A 25,074-nucleotide genomic window follows, 5' to 3' on the forward strand; every position below is an offset into this window, starting at 1 on the left:
GACTGCCTTGACCTTATTGGTCTGACCTGAAAGCTTTCGGAGGAGTATTTCTTCTTGTGGGAAACTACACTATTGATCCAAAGGTTTCATAAAAGGAAACAAACAGAGAATGCCTTCCCAGGGCAAGAGGTGGGCGTGAAGACAGTATTTAAATACACAGTATGTAATTTCTGCAGCTAGCAGTCTCTCAGTCAAAACAAAGAAGGCAAAAGATGTAGTTTGATGACAATTAGCATGGGATCATGGGAGCTACTGTCGTCAGTGGGAAACAACCACTGCCGACGAAAATCTGACATGACGAGGCAATGCAAGTTTGATTCACGTTGCGTTTAATCACGTTCGGTGACTTCTTTGTCACCCTTTGATGTATCATCTGGTGTTTCTTGTGTTGCCATGAAACACACCGTTAGTAAAGTTACCGATTTCTCTGCGTTTGAACATTGTTGGAAACATTTGGGTCAAAGGAAGCACAAAAGTCAACGTATATATGACATAGGTCCAGTTGTTTTCAGACTTTTTAATGTGGAAATGTTACATACTGTGCATTTAAAAATCCAGAATGGTGTCTTTTTGTAAATTAATATAATATTAAAGATTATTCTTTTTGTGGCAGCAGTAATGGTATTTGATTTACTTGGTGAGCACAGACTGAACTGACAAAATGTTACTGGTGACAAATGGAGACAGCTGATGACTGACAAAAATATGGCATAAACACCATCACTAGCACCATAACTACCTAACACAAGTTGTCAGACAGAAAACAGGTCTTGGGACACATCCACATAAACTACCTGTGAGTGAAGAAACAGATGTACACCCTGAGGAAGCAGCGGTTGAGTAAACTTTCATAGTATTTACTATAGGCAAACTGGATTTACTGGAGGCAAACCCCTTCAGAAACCCTGTCGTGTGCCAAACAGACAATCTGCACCGAGTGAGGATTGCAGTCAGAAGTTTAAACTATCAACAGGGAAATGATGGAGCCCAAAATAACAAATCACAATTTTGCAGAAAGGGACTTTACAGCATGCAACCCCCTCTGAACACACTCTTGATTTACATGAAGAAATGAAGAAACTTGCAGTATCAGGACCTGAGTTTAAGTTTTTCATTTTTCATACTTTCCCAAGATACAGATCATATCAAATGTGAATCTGAAGGAAGAAAAATACAAAGAATCTGATCCGCTTTCCTGGAACAAGAAGATTATCTCCCTTCATTAAAAAAAAAAAAAAAAAAAAAGCATAATCCACCTTTTCTGACTCCAATACCCATTATATTTTCAGTATTTCCCTCAGTGTTCAGCCTTAAACAAGCCCCTTTTGGGAACCCTTACAGAGAAACTCCACTCTCACATTCCCCGGCATTTTCCTTATCAACCACTTTTGAATAAGATTAATGTGCTGCTGATAAACAAGACCATCTGTTACAGTACATACGATGCCGGCTGGAAGGGGAATGTTGATTAATGGTATTTGAACTCGTAGCTCTTATTCAGCCCTGACACACGGCTACAAATCCACAAATTACCTCAAAAATGGTGTTGAAATGCATCACATTGTTGGACTTAAGACTTTATCTTTTTATAAAAGCGCTCAGAAGGCTACTGTTCAAGTCTTAATATAGACTGAGAAACACATCTCTCCAGATTCAGAACCAAGCGTTTGGAAATGCTGCTACAAACAGTTACTGTCATTATCAATTAACCTGCCTTTTCTAACACTGGAAAATAGTGAAAAATGCCCATTAAAACATCCCAGAGCCCACAATGATGTATTAAAATTGCTTGTTTCATCCGAAACCAAAAATATATTCAGTTTATTGTTGCAAAAGACAAAAGCAGAAGCTCTTCATGTCTGAGGAGCCGGAATCTGAGTCAAATCTGAGTCGATTTTCAAAGTGGTTGCTGATTGATTGAATTATTGAATGTTTGTTTCAGCTCCAACTTGCTGCTTGTTGATAAATCAGCACAATAAATTCTGTTCTGTCTCAGGAAACAATCTCAACTCAGGGTCAATTTAGGTGGCTGCTCTGTAGATTTCAGTCATATCGCCGTATCATAGAGTTTGCTTTGTTGTCATGTGATGAAGTTGCATATTCTCTTGAAAGAGAAATAATAGAGATGATGGAGGAAACCGACCAGTATCCTTCTCCTGTTGCTCAGGTCGCTGCAGATGGTGCTTTCCCAGCACATCGACTCAGACCTGGGGACGCACACTAACGCCATCACCACCACTAACAGCCACAGACACACCATCTTCAGTCTGGCATGGAGGACAGAAACACAAGTGAGGCTATGAGCTGAAAAGAAAATCAACCACAGCAGGGGAACTCTCTCCAGAACACAGGAATGGCTTTAATAAGACAGCAGTCCCCACAGGCTCAAATATTCATTTAATCATGCCCAAACAGGAAGAAATTGCCACTTTTGTGTAGAAATACAGCAGGTGTCTCCTGGTCATTGCACTTGCATAATGCTTTCCTCCCTTCCTTGAAGATGGAGAATGATGATGGAGAGAGCTGATGACTGACAAAAATATGGCATAAACACCTGTTGGAGTGACAAATGTGAGCTATATTTTTAAGACAAATGGTAGCATTTGTCAGATAGAAAACAGGCCTTGCAACACATCCACATAAACTACCTATGAGTGAAGAAACAGATGTACGCACTGAGGGAGCAGCGGTTGAGTAAACTTTCATAGTATTTACTAGATGGAGGCAAACCCCTTCAGAAACCCTGTCGTGTGCCAAACAGACAATCTGCACCGAGTGAGGATTGCAGTCAGGAGTTTAAACTATTAACAGGGAAATGATGGAGCCCAAAATAACAAATGACAATTTTGCAGAAAGGGACTTTACAACGTGCAACCCCCTCTGAACACACTCTTGATTTACATGAAGAAATGAAGAAACTTGCAGTATCAGGACCTGAGCTTAAGTTTTCATGCTTCCTCTGAGGCTTCAGGTTGAACTTGACATAAAAGAATTTGCAGGCAAGCTGGGCGAGGCCCCTGGAGGGAGTTTTCACTCCTGCAGATTTTTCCTCTGAAAACACAGTACTGGAAAAATGATATTTATGGCCTGATGGTGGCACTAGACGACAAGCCAGGGAGTCAAGTTCTTACAATTAATGGAAGTCTGTGGATGTCTGTTACAGCCTTCTGTTGAAGGATGTGACAATAGGAGAAAAGACACTGCTAAAATACTTGAATTTAATTCTGAAACAGATGGCAGGCATGGCAATAACAGAAGCACCAAGGCAAGAAGTGTAACAGAAACAAATTACTGTCTGTTACAGGCAGGCAGAAAACTACACCATGAACACTGCTGAGTAAACTTCATTACTTAATACTGTGGTGAACACAGCCACTGACTCAAAGCGCTCAAAGTCAATTAGTCATCTGTGTCTGCAATCAAATATTGAGTCAACAATTCTTACCCTGCTTCCTCTTCCTCATGCAGACCACATTTGAAAATAATATCAGAGTGAAATGGGAAACAGAGCTTTTGTGGTTACAGACAAATTTATTGTAGAACACAGCAACATCACTAGCATGCAAAGTCAGGTATGACACTCGTAAGGCATTTTCTCCATGTAAAAGCTGCCTTTGACACTAGGTAATCCAGTTTTTAAAGTGCAAAGTTCACAGAATGAATAGATTTGACCTACAGCACTACGTTGTAAACAGATCTATTAACCAGACATGTAATGACAAAAGTAAGATTGGATTACCGTCAGTTAATATTACATTATTAAACACTATGCACTGACAACAAGCACACTGGCAGATTTACAGGTCTTCACTGCGAAGTTGCAAGATGCTGAAAAGACAGTTTTACAAGGTGTCACTGGAAGGTTTAGACAGCTGCACATTGCTCTTAGAAAGCTTGCTCTTCACTAATGTGGTGTAAAGAGTCACCAGACGAAGACTGTAAACTGTGTTTGAAGAGTTTGGTCTTGGATAACGACGATTAAGACACACATCTGCATGAATGTTGATATAGACGCATGAACAAATGCACTCACTCACACGCCTGTACTGACAACAAGGGTCGACGATCTGATACACTGGCATGTGTGGACATAAATACGCATACAGAGAGCACTACATTGTAAAAAAAAAAAAAAAAAACTGGACTGTAACACATGACAATCAGGGACAAACCAGACTTTGTTGTTTACATTAAACAAGATGGTCGCAAGATGGCTGCAACACGTTTCACACCCGATGCATTTAACTCACAGAAGCGCAGGAGCGGGAGGGTTGTTCTCTTACAACATCACAAAACGGACCCATCACAGCACCACGACAACAGAGGGTACAGTTTCAAACACACAAAAGGATGTGCTACCAACGGTTGGGCCGTGTAAGCCAGGCTAGTGCCAAATTATTGCCATTATACTCTGTTTTCATACCTGTGTGTGTGTCTATGTGCTCACGCACACACAAAAATGGCTTTTAGACTTATCTAAATCTTGCTGAACGAGACGGATGCACAGCTCGGAGGCTGCAGCAGCGGCGGCAGCAGCAGCAGCATGGCGTAAAAAGAGAGTGCAAACTCATTCCAGAAAGACTGAGGATGATGAGAATGCAGGTCATGGCTGTGGTGCCGTCTCAACATCAGCGGCTAAAAATGAAGCTGAGCCTGTTTTCTTCCACGATTCTATCAAAAAGGACGCGTAAACACTTTATCAGGACACCTCCAGACTTCATTAGTGTGATCCACCGGCTTCAAGATGACGCAGATCTCGGCTGTGGGCTGTTCAGACCCTTGTCCATACACCTTTCTGACTTCATGTGTTGCTTGTTACTAATTTGACAGCAAGATTTTAATAAAATTATCTGAATATTAACTAAGTAGCTTCCTCCCTCATCTATCGACTCAATCAGTGCAGTGGCGGTCTAAAATTAGAATTAATATACAGTATATATACAGACACAAAAACATCCTTACTCTGTACATCTGCTTAAAGATTTATATATCTCTCTGTATATACACATTTATATGGAAAGGAGAAAAATAAAAGATCCTTAATTATCCTCTAGTGTCTGGTCTGGTAAACATCACGCTTCACAAGTTTAGTGTGGACATGACTGTGGCGCAGCGTGTTTTTGTTTATGCTGTAACTTAGTCAGTACTTACTTAGTCTGTAACTGAGTCACCTGTAAGGCACACTCACTTCGAGACAGAATAATAATTAGTAAAAAAAAAAAAAAAACTAGGTGCAAAAAATAAATGCCCGTCATGAAAGAAAAAGCACTTCTGGCTAACACTAAACTGACAAAACAAAAAACGGTGAAGCACTAAACACTGAGGATAAGACGTTCATGGGCTGAGTAACACGGGGGACGAGGAAGCTTCATATAAATCTGTCCATATTTCAGTCAAACATACACTGACATGGGAATTAAAATGACCTAACGCACATATGCTCTTTCTGGCCGTAAAAATCAACAAATAATAAACAAAACATAAAATGACAAATCAGCAAGACTGGCTAATTAAATTTGGTGAAGGGCAGTTTGGCACCCTGTGAGGGACAAATGGGCCAAAAGAACTGCAGCGCTGTGAAAAATGTCCAGTTTCGGGGCATGCAGCGAGACAAATCCCTCTAAAGCCAATGAAATAACTTTTGGTCTGTCTCAATTTGTCCTCACAGTTCTTGGAAATTTTAATTAGAAAATCCACCCGTGGAGCTCCTACGGGGAACTAAGGAGAACTGAGGGGAATCAGTAAAATAAGTTTGTTTTACTACTGCAATTATTGAAATCAGCCAGCCTGTTTTGGGAATCATCAGCTAAGTTAATCAAGACATGACTTGTTCTTTAGTCGGCTTCAAACAGCTGTGGTTTTCTCCTCATCTGCTGCGGCTGTTTGAGTCTGTGATCCAGATGTTTTTACGTTTAGGGTCGGCTGTCCCAGCACTTCCCCAAATCCCTTTCCTGTCCTCAAATTGAAACAGTTCTGTAACTTTTCTGTGGACTCTCTCTCTCTGGTCTAGTACACGCAGAGGTCGGGAAACTTCATCTCGTAGATGGGGACAGATCGACTCTGGCTTTGGCCGTAACCTGATGAAATGGTTCCAGACGGGCTGGGCGGGGGTCTGAATGGGAAGAGGAAACAGTCAGCAGTCATTATCATCATCATCAATCACTTAATCACATTAGGGTATTCAGATTACTTTTTTGGTGTAAGGAGTGACGTGTTAGTTTTGAAGTTGAAGTCATCATTCATTACTTATGTTTTCAAATATCTGTTACTGCTAAAATGTTTAAGTCGTCGAAGTATTCACACTATTTGGGATTTGTGGGTGAAAGGCACGAGAACGTCACAGTTAAATGCAAACTGTGCCTGAGTGTTTGTCAGCTGCAAAGAGCTCTACTTCAAATGTGAAGAAGCACCTGCTGCTAAGCACAGCTCCACAACACTCAGGTACCCTCTGATTCTATTTAAGTAATTCAAGTCTGCTCACTGCAGCTGAATTGCATGTTTTATGAAATTGTTAAGACTATATGCGCTGAGCCCCCCACCCACTTGATTTTCCGTTTTATCAATCAATCATTGATAAAGGGCTGTAAAGGGGATGTTGCGTCTGTCAGTCCTGTTATTAGACATAGACGAGGCTATGCAGTGATGGTTGAGTAAATCTATTCAAAGGTAGACGTACAGTAGGCTACAAGCCCTCTGGACAATATAACCAACATAATTAGTTACTTTTTAATGACAGTAATCTTATAATGTTTCACAAGTAGCACTGGGCACTATCACCTTTCAATTAGCAGTCTTAAAATGCGATTTCATTGTGAATATCACAAAGTACCGTCTCTTACCTGATTGTAATCTCAAAGATCTGATTAAGTTTACTCTGCAGTAGTGTGGCCTAGAAGGGACAAAAAAGGATCATGTAAGACAACGGTGCAACACTGAAACAAGAAGAAAAATAGCTTGAAAAACAATATGATACAGTAACAGGAAAAGGTGGTTTTTGTACCCTGGCACCGCAGTGGGCAGCTATCTCCTCAAAGGGGGCCTTCTGGAACTTCTCCACCACTTGTCTCCTCCGCTCCCTCTCCTGCTCCTCCATGCCCACACTGTCCACTAGAGGGAGACAAAAAGAGGATTTAAATTTCAGTGATGCCTTATGCTGCAGTATATATTGTATGTTGACTATGTTGTAGCAGAACTGGCCTCTAACTGACCTTCTCTTACCCTCTCTGCAATACTCCAGAGTTGTAAATCAGTCTAACTGGTTGAGTTATAGACCATCTGGTTTCCTTACTAGGAAGGTGTTAATTTCAGAGACAAGATGTCTGGCCCTGAGGAATCTCCTCCATGTTTTCTTTTCGGGGAAGTCAGAGACACAGACAACTCAACATCAAAGGTTGCCTTCTCCTCACCTTCCCCTCACTATGTTTCTCATGGCAATGCTAATTCACTCCTGATAGCCCCATGGGAGATCAAGACAATAAAACCGTCTGGAGAGACAAATGCCAGGCTCCAGAGGAACCTCCAAAAATCAGATAATGCTGATGGGTTGTAAATTGGAAATTCCTGAAGCAACTTGTCTATCCCAGTATCTCTGACCTGAAGTATGACAAAGTTGTGATTTTAACGGTTTGTCTGAATTGTCACCATAAAACCATGCTGCCATCCAGAGGTTCCTAACCGTCAGATTGAATATGCTTGACTTGACACATTTATCGATAAGTAACCGTAATCGTGATAATCATTTTGGCAAATATAGTCTGCCTTTCTTTATTTCTTTATCTTTATTTTTGTGTTAGTTATACCGTGAGTCATCATACATATTAGGATGAAATTGTTACCATGATTATCTTTAATGTTGTCATACAATCATAGGAATTGCCTATTGCATGTTGTGTCATTGAAAATCATCCATTCAAAATATATGTGATTGACCATAGTGAGAAGTAGATGAGCCCCTCGTATGAATCATTGATTAATTCCAGCTCCATGAGGCCAGATTACCTTGCGTGTCACAAACTGTCTCACATGTGTGACGGCCTGCCCATTAGACACGCCCCGGAGCGAGATTTAAATGTCTGCAGCCGCAGCATGAATTCAGTGCGCGTTACTCAGTCTTGTCTTAAGTTATGTTTTAGTTTGATTTAGTTTTATTTGTTACTTCTTAGTTGTCTTAGTCTTGTACAGTCGTTTTGCTCTTTAAGTTTTTCCCGTCTTCGAGCTACGCAAAAGCCAACCGAGTAGCGTGATTTAATTTTCCGAAAACGTGTTTCTATAGTTTGCCGTAAACCTTCCTTTTTCTAAGCCACACGTTTTTGTTTTAGTCTGTAAATTTTAGTCAAATAATAATAATTTTGTAGACCCCTTTCGATCGGCCATCCAAGAGACTATCAATTTTGTTACTATCAGTCTAAAATAATCCTTCACGGACTCAACCGAACCAAAACCCTGCAGCCAGCTGTTGATCCTTGGTCTGGGTTAACAACCATCTGGAGCCGTCCCTTATCTGTAACCGACACCGTAGAACCCAGTTCGAGAGACATCACCGTCCAACATCAGCTCTTCACCTTGGTGTGCCTGGGCCTTCCACCGGACCACCGAGCAGATCGAGCCACGGACGAGCACCTGGGCATCTTCGAGTTAGTTCGGAGCAGAACCCATTGGGACGCCATCAAACCAGTAGGCATGCTCAGCGGGTTTGAATAAGAGTTGGTCCGTGAGGTTAAGATACTGCTAATTTATCCAAATTCTCTCAACTGCTCGTTTAATCCCTTAACTTTACGTTCGCGTCCCCATTATCCCCTTTACAACTACTTCTCACTATCGCCAAACTTGTCTGTCATCGCGTTGCCATAAGTTTCTTTTGTGTTCTGTCATATCACCTCATATCTTCTGTCGTACCATTCATGATATATCATTCATTATCCATAATTCTGCTTAATAAATGAGATTTTGATTTAAGTCCTGGTTAGACGGTGTCCTTTTGAGCTGAATATCTACGATCCCTGTATCCAGAATTTACGCTTCAGATTATCAGACTGGTTTACTGTTAGTTCATTCGTTAGTATTTTATCAGCGTAATAGCAGTTAATTTCTGCAGTCCTTCTTAGCTGAGGAAGGTGGTGCCCCGTCATTTTATCAACGAATGCAACATCAAATTAAGGTAGTTCCCCTACAATGTGGCATTCGTATTTCAATTATTAAATTCACTGCAGCTCAGTAACTAGCATGTTATTTTCTCTGTTTTCAACTAAAATGAAGGCTCATTCATACAAATCAAAAGTGTGAGTGGACGTACCAATGGCATTTTTCAGGGTTTCAAATGTGATCTCCTCTGCTGGCGTCCTCTGCAGAACAGAACAAATCAGTACAATGCTGTAATGAGGTAATATATCTTCAGAGGTGAAAAGCTCTCTGCTGATGTTTGGGACAAATGCTAAGTGAATACATTTGAGTTTGAGACCATAAAATTGCTGAAAAAGCTTTTTGCCTTCACCTCCTCTTTCTCTGGACTGTTTCGGGACTCCACCTCCACCTGCAGCGAGATGGTCTCCCCGATACTCTTTCTCTTGGACAGACGATCCTCATCTAGAAAGAGAGCGCAGATTCTTTGTTTTTCTTCTTCATAAGTCGATAACTCTTAAATAATGTAAAACCTGTGAAACTGCGCATTTTGATGCATTTATTGAACAGGTAAAAACAGAGTACGCCTCAGAAGAAAAACAGAGAGAGACTCTGATGGTCTGACAGATTAATATCTGTAATATCTTATATATCAACTCAATGATCCTGGCTCAAACCCCAGAGCTGCCTCGATGGAGTGTCCTTCATCCAAACACTCAAACCCCACTAGCTCCAGGGGAGTAGTTCAGTTCTACATTTCCATACAGGAATCAATAAAGCACCCAGACAAAGTTGTAACATGCTGCCAAGTCAATAAACATTATCACTATTTACTTGGACAGAGGAGCCCATTACTCATTGTAAGAGCTCCTACACTTCCCCACACTTGACATTTGAACTCAGACATTATTGTTCTTACACTATAACACAAGAGATGTACTGTTTGAACTCCTTACCAGTATACTGGGGGACATAAGGCGTAGCCAGTCTATCTGTGTTATAACCACTGCCTCCAAGGACCTCAGTGATCTTCGACTGGAGGAACAAAACATCCCCTTCTATCTTCTCCAGTGAAGTAGGCAGCCTGAGGAAAGTTTGTTTTATTTTATGTCCATTATTGCATACTTAAAAACCAAACTGAATGTTGTTATGGTTTGGGAGAAAGGAGAACTGAATGTGGCTGGTACATACTTGGGATTATCAATGAAGACACCCTCAGGCAAAAGGTAGGGACTTTCTTTCTGTCTCACCTCAATTACCTGAAGGGCAGAGGGGAAACGGCAGTTTAGTAAAAGAGGTTCTTGATATTCAGACACACACACAGACACGCACGCACGCACACACAAGGCTCGGACCTCGTGTATGTGCTGGCAGAAGGCTGGGACGGTGGTGAGCTGGCAGATGAGGTTGAGGTAGGCGGCGGCGAGGGCATGAACGGCGCAGCGGTTGAAGACAGGCAGAGCCTCGTCGGTGGAGAGAGCCAGATCCTGCACAGCAAACGCAGAGACATCAGCAATGATCTCGTCTGAGCAGCTCAGCCACACTAACTCACCTTAACTTGAACTCAGACTGCAGGCTTTATGAATCTTGAACTGTGCCCACATCTTAATCTTGTCACATTATATCAATATTTCGATGTTTTAGTTATTGTCAGCTTTACCACTCATCTTTAAAAAGGTCTTTCTGGCAGATAACTGTGTCTGGGAGTAACGACAGCAGCAAATGGCACAATTCTACCCAATCAAAATAAATAAACGAGTAAATATAACACATTGCCAGCATCAGTACCTGCAAGGCGAGCGCCAGGCGGATGAGGTCCACCACCACCTCCTCGTTGGCCAGCTCCACGCTGAGGAGACCCAGCAGAGCGTAGAGGGTCTCGTAGTGCTGCCGACCGCTGCTCTGCTCCTTACAGCCCAAGTAGATGTGTCGGTACAGCTGCTGGCCGTGCTGTGAGACGGATGCACACGAAGGATGGTGAGTCAGAAAAAAGGGATTTTTGAGAGTGGATGTTTATATGCTCAAACATTCAGGAAATTAACCTTTTTCATGAATAAGTTGTCCTGTCTGGAACATTTGTCGACTTTGAGCTTGAGGACAGAGATGTCTGAGATGATGCTGCACGGAGAGAAGGCAATGATTAACACAGGCTGCCACTGAAGAACAGCTACGCTCCAAACTGACGACAAACCTGCAGACACGCACACACCTTATGTTGGAGAACTTGGGCGTGTTGTCATGCCTGTCGATGAGACTGAGAAGGATTTGGAGCACCAGCAGTCGGACCTCTGGATCCTCTGTTAGAGAGAAGGACAGCAGCGGCTCCAGGAATGAGCTGGGCAGTGCCGTCAGCATGTTGGTGGTCTGGAAACCTGCCGTCACCTGAGAGATTGAAGATCAATTCATGGTTTACATGTTCCAAAACATGAAGAAAATTCATGTTAAGCACAGTGCAGTTGTGGGTTTTGGTCTTTATAGCATGCCTCTGACTGGCCATTTTTCATATCTGAGCAACACTACATCTGCAGTTTGTGGATAAAGATAAAGAGCTGTAAGCTGAGATCCAGTCTGACAGACTGCAGCTATTGAGAAGTGTCACCCCGTCTAATTGGGCTGGACTGGTCTACAGTTATATCACTGTGATGAACTCCTTTCTTGAAAGGGTAAAACGCTCTGGTTCAAAAGGACAAACTCTGAAAAGCAAAAATCTTAAAAATAAATCTGGTGATCATCACAATCTGTGTTTGCATCTCCACTTCAAACCCACATCTTTGAAACATTCTTAATGAACATGATGCACGGTCGGAAACATACCTGGACCAAGGACTTCAGTAACATGACCTGGATCATCCTGGTGCCTTCAGGCCTGGAGACGAAAGCAAATTAAGATGCACATTAAAAGTCTTTAATTCAACAACATTCAGGTCTACATAGATTTGTTTACAAAGCACTGTTGATCGATGGATGGAATAAGTAAGCTAGAGAATACATTAACACATACAGCATTCAGTTTTGATTTATGGTAAGAAAACACAGACGTGTGAATGTACAGTGTGTGTGTGTCGTGAGCACATGCTGTATAAAGGGAATGTGTTTGTGGCAGGTCTCCAGACTTTTTCCAGATGTTTTCTAAAGTCGCCTGGATGACAGGACGTGTTAGTCTCAAGCCCTGGTTTCTGGGATTTGTGGGGAACTCTTACCCAGAGCCTGTGGAGGGCAGAGCCAGGTGAACACCAGGGACAGGGATCTTGCCCATGATAAAGAGCATGACCTCGGATCTCTGGTATGTTGGGAGAGTGTTGGCAAATGAACCTGAAAGAGAGAGGACAGAGAAATGAGCATCAGATGGATGAGAGGAGGATTTGGAGCAAAGGGTGAAAAAAAAAAGGGGGGGGGGACAAAGGAAATTAATACTAGTCTGTTCAAAACTCACACATGAGCACACACAGGCGTGAATACAAGCACAAGTGAGATAAACAGAAACTGATCCAATCTATGAGCCTGTCTTATAAAGACTCCCACACAAACACACACACACACACTTTAACTCTCTCTCTCAAATACACATACGCACCACCCACAGACTCACCGATGGTCCTGATGACAGCCTCCTGCAGCTGCCTCTCCTCGTGAGCTTTGATGATCTTGGTGCCGATGTTGGTGCTGCCGTCATAGGAGCCGGTCAACTCGTAGTCCACACTCAGACGGAGCTGCCGCAGCAAGGTGTTAAACACCTCCAACACTGTGGGACCTGCATACACAAACAGTGAATAATCAGAGGACTACTTTGGCCAGAAATAAGAATTTGCACCTGATATATGATGTACTTAGTCCCCCTTACAACGTGCTAGATGGGACCTTACTGTGTATATGTGTGTGCAGTGTGTCAGTACTCTCACCTACTGAGCCGCTGGCTGCAATGGCGGCTGCCTCCAGCAAGACTTCCACTATCCCAGCTCGCACTGTGGCTGAGTTCTTGCTGTTCGCGTCCAGGTGACCGAGAAGCTGCTGGATTACCAAGTGAGAGTGCTGGGACTAAGAAAGACGGAGAGAAGGACTGAATGAGTGAATGAAACCAGAGTGACAAAAAAAGAAAAACACAGGGAGACAGAGAGAGGAATAGAAGTGGCAGAGAACTGGTAAATCACAGTGAGTCATTCAACCAGTTAGCAAGACTAAAAGCTTTGGGGATGAAACATATCACTGCCTTGCAGTTTTGAATCAGGTCCAAAATGAATCACAGCTCTGAGGTGAAGGGTTGACACCCAAAATCTTCAAACATCTCTAATTTTCGTAGCTATTTTTGGCTGAAAATCAGTAGCATCTCCATGTTTACACACTGGATTTTGCACCGCTAAACTGTGTAATAACCACCTACAAAGATAAAAATATGGCACAAAATGTTTCATTTGGACCTAGATTTGAGGTCAACGGAGAGAAAGAGAGAAAAAAAAAAGAGGTGAGGAAGAGTTCTCTGTGGATATGTAGGCACTGCACACTCACCTGGATGGAGTACATGATGATCTTGAAGCAGCGCACAGCAAAGGTCTTCCCCTCCCATAGAGAGTGGTTATCTAAGTGCCTGGGGGAACACAGACAGGAAGAGAGGGATGGGGAGGATACTGAAGATGTAATTATAAAGCACCAGCAGTGATGGAGAGAAGCATGGGATAGAGAGCAAATTTATATTTCCCTAAAAAGCTCAGACACCAAGACTCCATGTGCATTTTACATTTAATAATAAAGTATTTGTTAAGAGAAAAATATTGAGTGCAGCGTGGATGCACAATCAAATACGCATTACGATGTACTGCAATGTTTACAGCTAACAATCAATAATAAAAGAATTTAGAGACACACACACACACACACACACACACACACACACACACACACACACACACATTTAACTCATTGTTGAATATAATCAGGACGTTGATATAGGATGCAAAGAGTGCCATAAAATGAAAAAAACAAAAAAACAATCCCAATGAAAAATAAGTCAGGATCGCAGCATCCATTAAGCACGATCAAAATCATTACTGCTGAGCAGTTATGTGGACGTGCAGGATGCATGGAGACAGAGGTGGGGACAGAGTGATATAAATGTGTAAAGCATGAAGCAGAAACAGAGACAGTGATGGATGGAGAAGGGCTGGTCACACACAACACAGGACAGGTGAGACGAATTGAAGGGAAAATTGAGAGAAAACAGAGAGAAATGGATGGATTAAGAGTGTTCAAAGGCAAGATAAATTTAATAGATAACTACGCAAGAAAATGGTGGCAAGAGTTTGACTCCGATGGATTCTGGCTTTCAGCTGCATTTGGCTGTCAGAAAAACTCTAGTTGACATATTTTATCTACAGCAATTCTCAGCAGATTTCTGAACTCATTTAGCGTTACTTTTAATGAAAAATGTAGCTTATGTTCAGCCTGCTATTCCCACCATAGCAGCAACTTCAGTGAAATATAACACAGGAAGGATTACAAACACTGGCTGAGATGCTGGGAACGAAGCCAAGAGGGGCAAAGAACAGATGGAAATACAGCAAACAAATAATTAAAAGTAAACACAATGGGAAAAAGATGTCGCATGCAGAGAAAGGGAACGGCTCAGACACAGAAAAAACAGTAGAACTGAACTGATTCAAATAAGAGAGAGACGCAGGAAGAGCAAGATCGATAGAGAGACACTGAAAACAATAACCACAGAGGACCAGTCTCAGAGACATCAAAAGTTAGATGAAAGCATCATTAAAGATGATCTCAGAAGCAGGATAAAGCTGCGAAAAAGCAGGGAATCTGCGATGTCTTGTCAGAAAAGAACTAAAACTGCAATAAAATCACAACCTCGCAATGCAAACCCAAATATAAATGCATTAATATACAACATAAATGTCCCATCTGCCAATCATGCATTCGCATCTAGTCAAAAACAACTACGTAACCTTGCATTGACCTTGTCGCGCCCCCTCAGGGCCAATCACCGCACAGATACAAATGCTGCAACATAGCACTACGATGCATCCTTCCTTCAGCTTTGGTCAATACGTCAACAACAAATCCCAAAAAGAAGACAGATGTCGTGCGCAGAAGAGTTTGCAGGGCTGCCTCACTCACATCAGCACAGGCGTGACGGCATTCTTGATGTTGCCATAGGCGGCTCGTCCCAGGAGCTCCCTGAAGCAGCGCTCCGTCAGCTCCACCGGGCTTTCCTTCTCCTTCTCCGACGCCTGCAGCGGAGAGGGGGAGCGGCTGGCAGAGAGTGGTGCAGGTGAGGAGGCAGAAAAAGAAAGAGAGGAGAGGAAAGAGCAGGGAGGAGGCGAGGGGAGGGAGAGACGGAGGGAGGGGAAGGCGAGTCAGGAGGGGGAGAGAGCGAGAATGGAGAGAAGGGCTTGAAATCAATTCGATTCAATAACAGTAACATTTCCAAGAAGACTCCATGTTTTTTACACAAACACACTCTGAAGACTGCTGTGTCACTTCAGCCTTCTCTCCTGAGGTGACTTTTCCCTCCGCAGTTGACCTGCAGTGGAAATTAGGCAACCGTGCTGCTGCCATGTGTGTAAACATTTGTGTACTGCATCTCTGTCAGCACCGTGGGGGATATGTTCGTGTCTAAGTTGCTAGATGTGTGCAGGTTTGTGTGTGTGTGTGGGGGCATTCAAACTAGCTCCAGCCTTTCTTCGTTCTCATGCATAGTTAAAACCTCCGCCATAACTCTATCTTGGTCATGACTAGCCTCGGGTGGTCCACCACTGATGACATTACTTATTAAACAGCTCAACTTTTTCATCTCGCCTGCTGCAGCTGCTGCTGTGGAGGAAATGCGACTTCCTGGCTCTCAGTGGCTCCTCTTAACTTCCACTCAAATCCAAAAAAGGTAAACAGCAAAGCCAAGAACAACACAGGATGAATATCGGTTTAACTCGGAGGGCACAAACTTAAATGAAGTCATTTTCTTTTAGTGCTACAAACATGGAAAACCCAGGCGAGTTCAGCTCCTGATGTGAAAGGTTTAGCATTTGATCAACTGGGCTGTAACTATTTCTATTAATGGTGAATCTGTGGATTATTTTCCTGATTAATCAATTAATTCTTTAGTCTAGAAAAGTGACATCTTCAAATTGCTAACCAACAGTCCAAAACCTGAAGACTCTTTATTTCCTACTAAAAAATGACAAAAATGGCTGCAAATCGTGATATCTGAACAGCTGGAACCAGTAAATGTTTGACATTTTTGCTTGAAAAATGACTGAAACGATGAATGCCGTATCAAAAGTGCGGTGTGATTTAATATTCTTTCAAACCACCATTCAATCAATCAGCTAATCGCTGCAGCTCTGTTGTTCAGCCACTCTCATTGATCCGTGTCCAATTGAAAATGCATTTGAAAACAGCCACGGGAGACTTCTTTCTGAGGTCACCCTAACAGCCTTTCACAGCACGGTTTTGTCTAATAATCTGGATACTCGTGAGGAAACGTGGGGAGGAACCAGCATCATCTCAAAGCTTACTTGGCCACTGCGATCTGGCCTCATATCTCCTTCCATCCAACACTTCACAGAGGCGGTTTTGGAGTGTGCAAAAGGCATGTTTCAGGATCATTTCGTTACATTTTTCTGCTGAGGCGCCTGGAGGAAAATTGCTTGGGGACCATAAGCCCTTGCAGGCAACCTTCACACCACATTAAAAGAAATCAATCAAGCCAGTAGTTGTTCTTGTGGTATAATGCAAGAAACAGAGCCTTGATTTTAGCAACTCCGGAAATAAAATTTCTACAGAAATTAGACTTCAAAAGGCTTTGCTGTGCATGAAGCTGATCTTTAAACTTGTACACGTTCACAGGGATTAATGTAGAAAAAAAGGCACCATCTGTGAGCTTAATTAGACTCTGCACTGACTGCTGTGGATTCGACGGCTGTTAATGACTGGCTAAACTCACTGTGTGGAGGAATGGAGGATGGACAACGGGGGCAGGCGTCATAACACACCGAGCGAAGGGAAGCTGAGGGGGAAATGTCTCTCTCTGCTGGGAGTTTGTCTCTCTCTTTCTGTCCATCACTCTACTTTCTATTATCTAGCCTCATCCACCCAATCTTCCAGTGTTCTCTCCGCCCTCCCCCTTTGCTCCCCTAACCTTCAGATGTCGGCATTGACGTCAAAATCAATTTCAGTGTGTGGAATACTGCCAAGAGAGGGCAGCTTCAGACTCCCCCCCCCCCCCGGTAACCTCTGCAGTGCTCACCCTTTTTTTTTACCCATGCACTATTTCTGCTCATGCTCTCCCCCTTTCCCCCCAAAATCTGCTGCTGTCTTTGTCCTTGGATGCTGCAGGTGGGCAAACAGATGCCCATAAGGGGACCGGGGCTGTCACTGGTTCACTCAGTGATGACAATGATGATGAATGATGTGGATGATGGCTGACTAGACCGCCAGGACAAACACGGCCAAACGAAAGACAAACAACACCAGTCGGCTACAAGCAATGGCTCTGGACTGTGTGACTGAGGCACAGCGGGTCAACACTGGCGCATTTCGGGTCATCAACTTTCTCACCCACATGTTGGCACAGCCTGGCCTGTTGTGTGAGGATGACACACCATATTTACCTGCAGTAAACTGCAGTGAGGATGTAACTTTGTCATGGGCCCTATTAACACAAAATGCCGATAAATGCCAGTATAATATAGCACCTAATATTTATAACAGCCAGTTTAGTCTAGTAGGTAAAATCCATATGAAGGAAATTGTGATTTAGGAAAAAATAACGGAGGCAAATGATGAGGTCGTCTCAAAAAACAATTGGATATGCCTCAAATATCACTGTATTATAAAGCAGATAAAAAATTCTAAACACTTCCATGAGATTATTCCAACAGGTCTAATGAAAAGCAACATCCCCATTTCCCTTGTGAGCACTCACCTCTCTGTCCGCTCTCCACTCTGCAGGTTGAACAGCAGAGAAGGGACAATCTTGTCCATGTGTTGAGGGTCCCAGATGTTGGCCTGCAGCTCATCGTTCACTGTCTTCCTCACCACACCCTGCAGGCCCTTGATACCTGCCATGCGGATCCTGCAGGTAACATTCACAGAGACATCATTTGACTGGTAACTGAATCTATAAATGGACCATTATATTTAGGAAATCATATTTTTGTCTCGTTTTCAGTCTGTAGTCCCTCAGTGTTCGGCTGCTACCCTTCAATTATGCAAAGTTATATTTAACTGTTCAAAGCTGCCACTTTGTCTATTTTCAGCAAACAACAAAGATGAAAACAAGATTGCTTTTAAAGGATTTGTTTAAGAAGATATTAAAAAATGCCCAGGGGGCAGTGCTAGTCTAAAAAAGGACTTCCTGAAGCAGTCTAAAAACAGCAGTTACTGAATAATTCTGCCTCTAGCTCAATCGAGCATCTGTCCACTCACTTGGTGCGGATGTCAGGGTCCTCATAGCTGGAGTGGCACATCTCACTGAAACGTGACACAAAGAAGTCATAGCTGCGGTGGTACGATGGCGTGTCCTCTTCTATGTTGGCAAACTTCACAAACTGAGAGGGGAAGGAAAAGAAAAGAAAATACATTTTCACGTCAGACTGAATCTCTACAGCTCTAGAGGTTTACAGCAATAAGCCAAGTCCTCAAAAGCCAGAGTTTATTAAGAGTTTATTTTGCATTTGCTGAATAGTGAATATCTTCTAAATTAAAGTCAAACTACAGCGCCGTAACATCTCATTAGGAGTGAAAAGCACAGGGCAGAGGGGGGGCTCTCCCACTGGGCCAGAAAATGTCACCATTTAGACACGCTGACATTTAGCCTCACAACATTCTCCAATTAATAAATTATGGACTGGATTACTTTAGAACCGAAACAGAAAGGATACTACCTGAAGCAAGAATTATGTAACGAACAATCGGTGGAGCAGATGGTAATTAAAATACATAAATTACCCTTTTAAAAATACAGGCCGGATGAGTGCAGTAATCCAAAATGCAAGGCTGAGAAGAGGAGAGTTTATGTAAAAAATGTACAAGGAGCCCCTTGTCGATCTATTTCCTGTGCACAAGATTAGTGTTTGGAATGATTTTGAAATTAAATGAAGTACCCTTGAACAAATTAAATGAAGTGAACTGATAACTGCTCTTGTGACGCTGCTCAGCTGCAGCACCAAATTTCTACAGCAGTTGATACCTTAAACCTGGCCGGCATTATTGCCAGTAATACTGGGCAGCTTCAAGAAATCAATGTGCCAGCTCTGTGTCTGCTGAGAGGAACTCTCTATCTGATTGAAAGCTTTAAGAACAGGGTCTGAAACCACAGGCGATGGAGAGCTGAGATTATAAATGTTTTTCTTGCAACCAAAGGCGACACGAGGAGAAACTAACCCCTGCCCTCAGTCTTGTCTGCCACAGCCATTCATATACTGTAAGTAACGGCAAGTTGACAGGAACACTGACTCTGGTACTGCTGTGCTGAAGAGCTGGCTTGTGTTAGAAAGGGCTCTGCACTACAAGGTTTTAGGTCAGTGACACGACGTGTGAGGAAACCTGCGGGGCTTGAGTCCTGTGGTGATAAACTCTCTAATCTGCTGCTTTCACCTCTCTCCAACACTGGTTCAGATGAGCTATACAGTATACACCAAGAAGGAAAGATGCCATGTCTATCTTCACAATCCTCACTAACAGACACTGTGATGCACAATTAATTACATAATATGGCCTTGCATTTGCCCTAAATACGCCGCATGTGCAGAGGAGATTGATAGTGCAAAGATTATGAGAGAAAAGTCAGCGTGTCTAGTCAATCTGTGTGGATGACTGCAGCACTTTGTCAGTGTGGTCTGCAGCTAATCTGATTTCCTTTATGTGTCCTCTGCTGACCCGGGCGATAGCGCTGATAGCTGCTCCCCACATCAGAGGACATTCATCACTCACGCTCCCTCTGCCCACCACTCTCTTGCTGAGCTCTGATCTTCCTCAAATACTAACATACTGTTTACCTCAAGGTTAACATCTTTCACTTTGTGCCATCACATCAGCAAAGTAAACGCGCCCTGCCAACTTCTGATTAGATAATACCTCTAAATCCACTGAAATGGGTTCAATCTGATGCAACAGAAAGGCACATCAGACGCACATTAGGGACCAACAGTTTGAGGATGTGGGTGTTTATCTAAATTTATACTAGCAAAGCAACCTCCCTTAGCTGTTTTATGTTTCTTGTGACTAGGGCTTAATCTCAGGAAACAGGATTCCCTGGAATACCCATCCAAACAATGTCCTGTTTCCCAAGAAATATAATAACAAGAAAACATAAATATATTTAGAAAATATGCATGTCTACAACTTTCTTAAAACATATGCCAACAGCTGTGTGCATGTGCCAGTGGAACACACTCATTGTACTCAATAAACACATTTGACAGTAAGGTGAATCTCAAAGCAGCACTGAAGACAGACAGCCTTAGTCTCCTGAAAAAAAACACCCAAAATCTCACACAAGTGAGAGGGAGCTTTTTCAGATTAACTGTCAACGATCGGTGTCTTTACTTTCACTCTTTTTTCCCACACTGCACCCTTACTTTAACTCCTCTCCCGATATTTTCACATCTCACTCTGTGAATTAAGGATTTATTTTGACCAATTAAGGATTTATTTTGACGGCGGTGATTGTTGGAACAGTGGAAAAGTTTCCTGTGTGTGTGTTTGACAATGATAAAATGACTGTTTCTGTAAATGGAGTCTGGTGGCTTTAGCCAGAGTGGTACAGTGGCAGTTTCTGGTTAAACAAACAGGATCTTACCCTTCAGCAGTAGCAGGGATGTCAGAAACTTAGAATAATAATCTGAGTCTGTCAGTGGCAAAGATAAACACTTTTAGTGGACATACATTGACTGCATGCAAAGGGATTACATTGCAGCTAGTTTCATGGCTGCCAGGTGCAGCACTCTAACTCAATACTGGATCAATTTCAAAAGTTATTGCTTCCATTAGTCACTCCAACACACAAAAAAAACATGGGAAAATATGGTCCATAACACTCATTTGTCCCAGACACTGAAATCGCCCAAGACCGGCTTTTTAGAATGGAAACTCTGTGCAGAATCAGTCTCAGCTGATAGAATTGTCAAATATCACTTCCATGAGGATCAGCAGTGAATGACCTTGGCATTTCATATTCCTCAAAGCCAAGCTGTAGCAGATATACTTCAAAATTATAATAAAATTATATCTACTCTGACAATTTCAACGTTTGTTTGCCGATCTGTGAATACTTCTTTTTCTTTTTTCTTTTTTTTAACTTTGTGACAAAGCAGCCGTGTATAATTCAAATTTGCAGTGTGTGGTTTTGGCAGTTAACTGAAACTGTACAATTTTTTTGCAAAACTACAATAAATTAAATCATACAGACAGCAAGTTGGACAGAGCGTTTACTGTCTGCGTGAATGCAACGCCAAACTTTCAAGACTTATGAAGTTAAATGCATCACTCGATTTGCTTGTTCTAATGTTTGCCACACAATGCACTTCTTCCAGAAAACAACATTGTCCTAGCTACACAAAATGCAAATCATCATAAAGAAGGAAGCCACTAGGTTGTACATGATGGACCCTTTAAACTAGTAATGTAATCCTGGAAACTCACAGAGTTGGTTCCTAGGATCTGCAGGCTGGGTTTGTCAGACTCGAGCAGCTTGCGCACCATCTTGAGGAAACTCTCCACAAAGAGGTTGATGCTCTGACAGTGGCACGCCATCAGCAGCTGGTCGAGGGCTTCCATGGCTATGCACACATACCTGAAGAGGCGGGGCAAGAGACACAGAAACATCTGGATGACGCCGTTAACCCTGTAATATAATGTGTGTCTGCTTCAGGGCATTCAATCGATCGCAACTGGACTTTGTCAGTTTGTCTTGGAAGAAGTTTCGCCTCTCATCCGAGCAGGCTTCATCAGTTCAGACTAGAGCTGTCCTATCTAGTCTGGTGCGCATGAACATATGGATATAATAAAATAAAATGCATATAGTCTTAATGTCTACATGCACACAGCAACAGGAATGAAAACATGTTAAGACAAACTCTGGTGAGTGAGCAGATGTCAGCTGGACTCTGCCAAGTGAAAATTTAATCTGTACAGGCTGTTTGCATTACTGAGAACCATCACAGTGCGTCCTAGCCATGAGTCATAAAAGACAACAACTTCTGCAGCACATAAAGTAAGAACAGAGTGTACAAAAACATCACCGTCAGTGAACCTACACTGGCCGTGCTATTTTTGTTCTGTCTACGCGGCTACGACTTCTTCCAAGGATTCTGAAGTATCAGCTTTATAGTGTTGAATTCAAAACAGTGAAGTTAACATGTGGCACAGAATAAATAATACAGTATTTGTCAGGGCAGAGGCAAATGAAATGTTTTTCAATAGATCATTCTGAATGCCAACTGACTGGTGATGCTCACCCGTATCTGTGTCGGGCCACATCCCTCGACAATCTCTCAGACAGGTAAGCTCCGATACGGTCGAGCTTCTCTGGAGCTGACAGGGCGTAGAATGTCAGCTTTTCCATGTTGGCCTTCACCAGCCCATCCTAAGGGGGTGACAGAGGGAGACAGAAAGCGTGGGGGAAAACAACATAAAGAAAGTAAGAAAGTTTAAGGTTCTCACTCAGATGGTTTAGTCACTTCCAGGTCAGAGGAGATGTGCTGTACATGAGGCTGACATGTCCAGTAAACAAAGATGGAGCTGCTTAAGACAAAAGAGCAATCCAGTATTATTCATACTGACGCGTATACTACTCAAAACCCAAATACTAAGAGTATAAGTAGATCACAAAGTTTCACCTCATATTTTCCCCCTTGACCTACTTTGCTGCTCTTCAGCCTGGTCAGAGGGGAGGAGGGAGCTAAAAACATCTATAGTCCATTGAGATCCTGTTTACATTCCAGACATGCAGTGCCAAGAAGAACAGAATGCCGGGTAAACACTGTTTTCTTTCTGTAAAATGGTCACATTTGATGCGGCTGTGATGTGAAGGAGACATGAGGAATGGGAGAATTTGTTTGGGTTTTTATTGGAGTACACTCTTAAGTACCCTGAACATAGCTATGTAAGGCAAAGTGACTCTAAAAATACTAACTGTAATACATGGGCCAAATATCATTCATCATTCATTACAAAGAATCCCAGCAAGAAAGCATTTGTGCAATGTTGGAGAAGAACAGGTCAGACCGACATGCTCTGACCTAAAGCAGACTGACGCAACGATGGCTTAACCATAACGAACTCTCCTCTGATCTTGCTTAGATTTGGATTTTATGAGTCAGATATTGCTCAATGAAGGTTTATTCTGTTAATAGAATAAATGTTGTAGACATGGTGACTTATCAGAGAAGCTGAATATATTCATCTTGCATGCATGTTCTCACAGAATCTGTATTATCGATGACAGTTCTAGTCTGCAATCTGAATATTACTTACTTAATTCTTCAGTATGAGGATTCTTAAAACCCTTATATGCCTTATATGAAAATGCAAGTGAAAGTAATATGGAGGCTAAACCATAGCAGCAGCATCATTTGGTGATCATATGATGCATGTATAGTATTTTAATAGGCTATCCTGTCATATAGAAGAACACGTATTAAGCTAACAATCATTAGAAGCTGGATAAGAGCTGAATATATGGTTTGATAGCAATTTATTAAATCTGGATTGGATTGAACAGGATGTGAGTGTTTCTGTGACTTCCTGTGCAGACTGACTGCAGCTTTTTGTCACTGCCCCTGCTGCCGCCACCTGCTCAAGGCACAGCTCATCTCAAATGAGCCTTCCATGAAAAATGTCTATTACCATACATGCAGGAGGGTGTAAGCAGCACTGCTGGTCCAACACTGTGCTTAGGTTTGTTTGAAGGTCTGTCTGTAGCTTTGTGTCAAACAGCATCAAACGGCTGCTTTCACAGCAGATATTTTGACAGCAAGAAACACACAGGTGTAATTAACATTAACAATGGCTGCTTTATTTAGTTTAAGTTATTTTCCAGCTTGCTATCGTGCATGCCCGCTCATTAGCATGGCTTCCTGGCACACCTAAATTAAACTGAGGCCTAATTAATTTGTGCTTTTCCTGCAAGGACAAGTCAAAATGCCTGCTGCAGAAAAAGGGTGTATTCCTCTCATCAGAAGGTTATTTTGGAGATCAGCACAGGGAGACAGCTCTGCTTCTCTAAAACATCCTGTGGCTGGAATCCATTATCGATTACACCGCCAGAATATTGCAGCTGGCTATAAAACACCCTCCAGCTGAAAAGCTCATTTTTGGCTTTTGTTCATTAGAGTCAATCATTTTGTAGTTCTGTAGACTCACACTGCAGGCTACTGTAGAGTGTTAACAGAGTAAATCAAGGAACGTCCAAGAGACACTTTGCAGTCTCTTCCCCTCCGATAAACTTTAACCATAACCAATACAATTTAAAACTAGCAGTGTACACACTACTGTGGGGACATTTTGTGTGTGCAGGAGATACACACAGCCCCTTTAAGCCCCTTACCATTAATCATCTGAAACACAATAAAGATGAACACACAACCACACACTCACACAGTGTGGCACAATTCTGAGTAAATGTTATCAGACACCTTCATTATTCCCAAGCTGCTGGGATACAGTTAGTTACAGTCACAGCAGCTTGGAGCCAAACTTAGAAGTCGTTTTTGGGAGCACAATGAGCAGGTGCATATGCACACACACACGTAAAACAGAGAAATTAGATCAGTGTGTCCTAGTGTGCCCAGTGCGTTGCAGTTTTGGCCACAGACCTGACAGGTAAAGTGGGTTACTGCAGAAGCACAGAGGCACGAATGAAAAGTTTCCTCAGCAACAAAACAGCTCTTTCTTCTCCACCCAAATTAATTCTGTTTATGAGTCATCTGTATCAGATCTCAGTTATAATCT

The 25,074-nt window shown here is 42.4% G+C and overlaps 1 protein-coding gene across 4 annotated transcripts in view; it reads right to left on the bottom strand.

Annotated features, from left to right (window-relative positions):
- Nucleotides 1–3,511: 3,511 nt before the first annotated feature.
- The window catches only part of LOC139347929 (protein EFR3 homolog B), a 32,639-nt gene continuing 11,076 nt past the window's right edge, over nucleotides 3,512–25,074 (bottom strand). For all 4 annotated transcript variants that reach the window (XM_070987803.1, XM_070987801.1, XM_070987804.1 and 1 more), the window contains 21 exons: nucleotides 22,581–22,708; nucleotides 21,766–21,916; nucleotides 18,550–18,671; nucleotides 18,047–18,196; nucleotides 15,241–15,375; nucleotides 13,621–13,699; nucleotides 13,017–13,152; nucleotides 12,707–12,868; nucleotides 12,318–12,429; nucleotides 11,932–11,983; nucleotides 11,327–11,499; nucleotides 11,160–11,235; nucleotides 10,906–11,067; nucleotides 10,473–10,604; nucleotides 10,309–10,376; nucleotides 10,074–10,201; nucleotides 9,491–9,582; nucleotides 9,293–9,341; nucleotides 7,001–7,107; nucleotides 6,840–6,889; nucleotides 3,512–6,112 (listed from right to left, as the gene is read on the bottom strand). In XM_070987803.1, coding sequence (XP_070843904.1) covers nucleotides 6,007–6,112; nucleotides 6,840–6,889; nucleotides 7,001–7,107; nucleotides 9,293–9,341; nucleotides 9,491–9,582; nucleotides 10,074–10,201; nucleotides 10,309–10,376; nucleotides 10,473–10,604; nucleotides 10,906–11,067; nucleotides 11,160–11,235; nucleotides 11,327–11,499; nucleotides 11,932–11,983; nucleotides 12,318–12,429; nucleotides 12,707–12,868; nucleotides 13,017–13,152; nucleotides 13,621–13,699; nucleotides 15,241–15,375; nucleotides 18,047–18,196; nucleotides 18,550–18,671; nucleotides 21,766–21,916; nucleotides 22,581–22,708 — 2,370 coding nt within the window. In that variant the 3' untranslated portion in view covers nucleotides 3,512–6,006. The remainder of the gene's footprint in view (nucleotides 6,113–6,839; nucleotides 6,890–7,000; nucleotides 7,108–9,292; nucleotides 9,342–9,490; nucleotides 9,583–10,073; nucleotides 10,202–10,308; nucleotides 10,377–10,472; nucleotides 10,605–10,905; nucleotides 11,068–11,159; nucleotides 11,236–11,326; nucleotides 11,500–11,931; nucleotides 11,984–12,317; nucleotides 12,430–12,706; nucleotides 12,869–13,016; nucleotides 13,153–13,620; nucleotides 13,700–15,240; nucleotides 15,376–18,046; nucleotides 18,197–18,549; nucleotides 18,672–21,765; nucleotides 21,917–22,580; nucleotides 22,709–25,074) is intronic.

This window comes from Chaetodon trifascialis, chromosome 19 (assembly GCF_039877785.1).
Source record: "Chaetodon trifascialis isolate fChaTrf1 chromosome 19, fChaTrf1.hap1, whole genome shotgun sequence".
NCBI classification, from domain to species: domain Eukaryota; kingdom Metazoa; phylum Chordata; class Actinopteri; order Chaetodontiformes; family Chaetodontidae; genus Chaetodon; species Chaetodon trifascialis.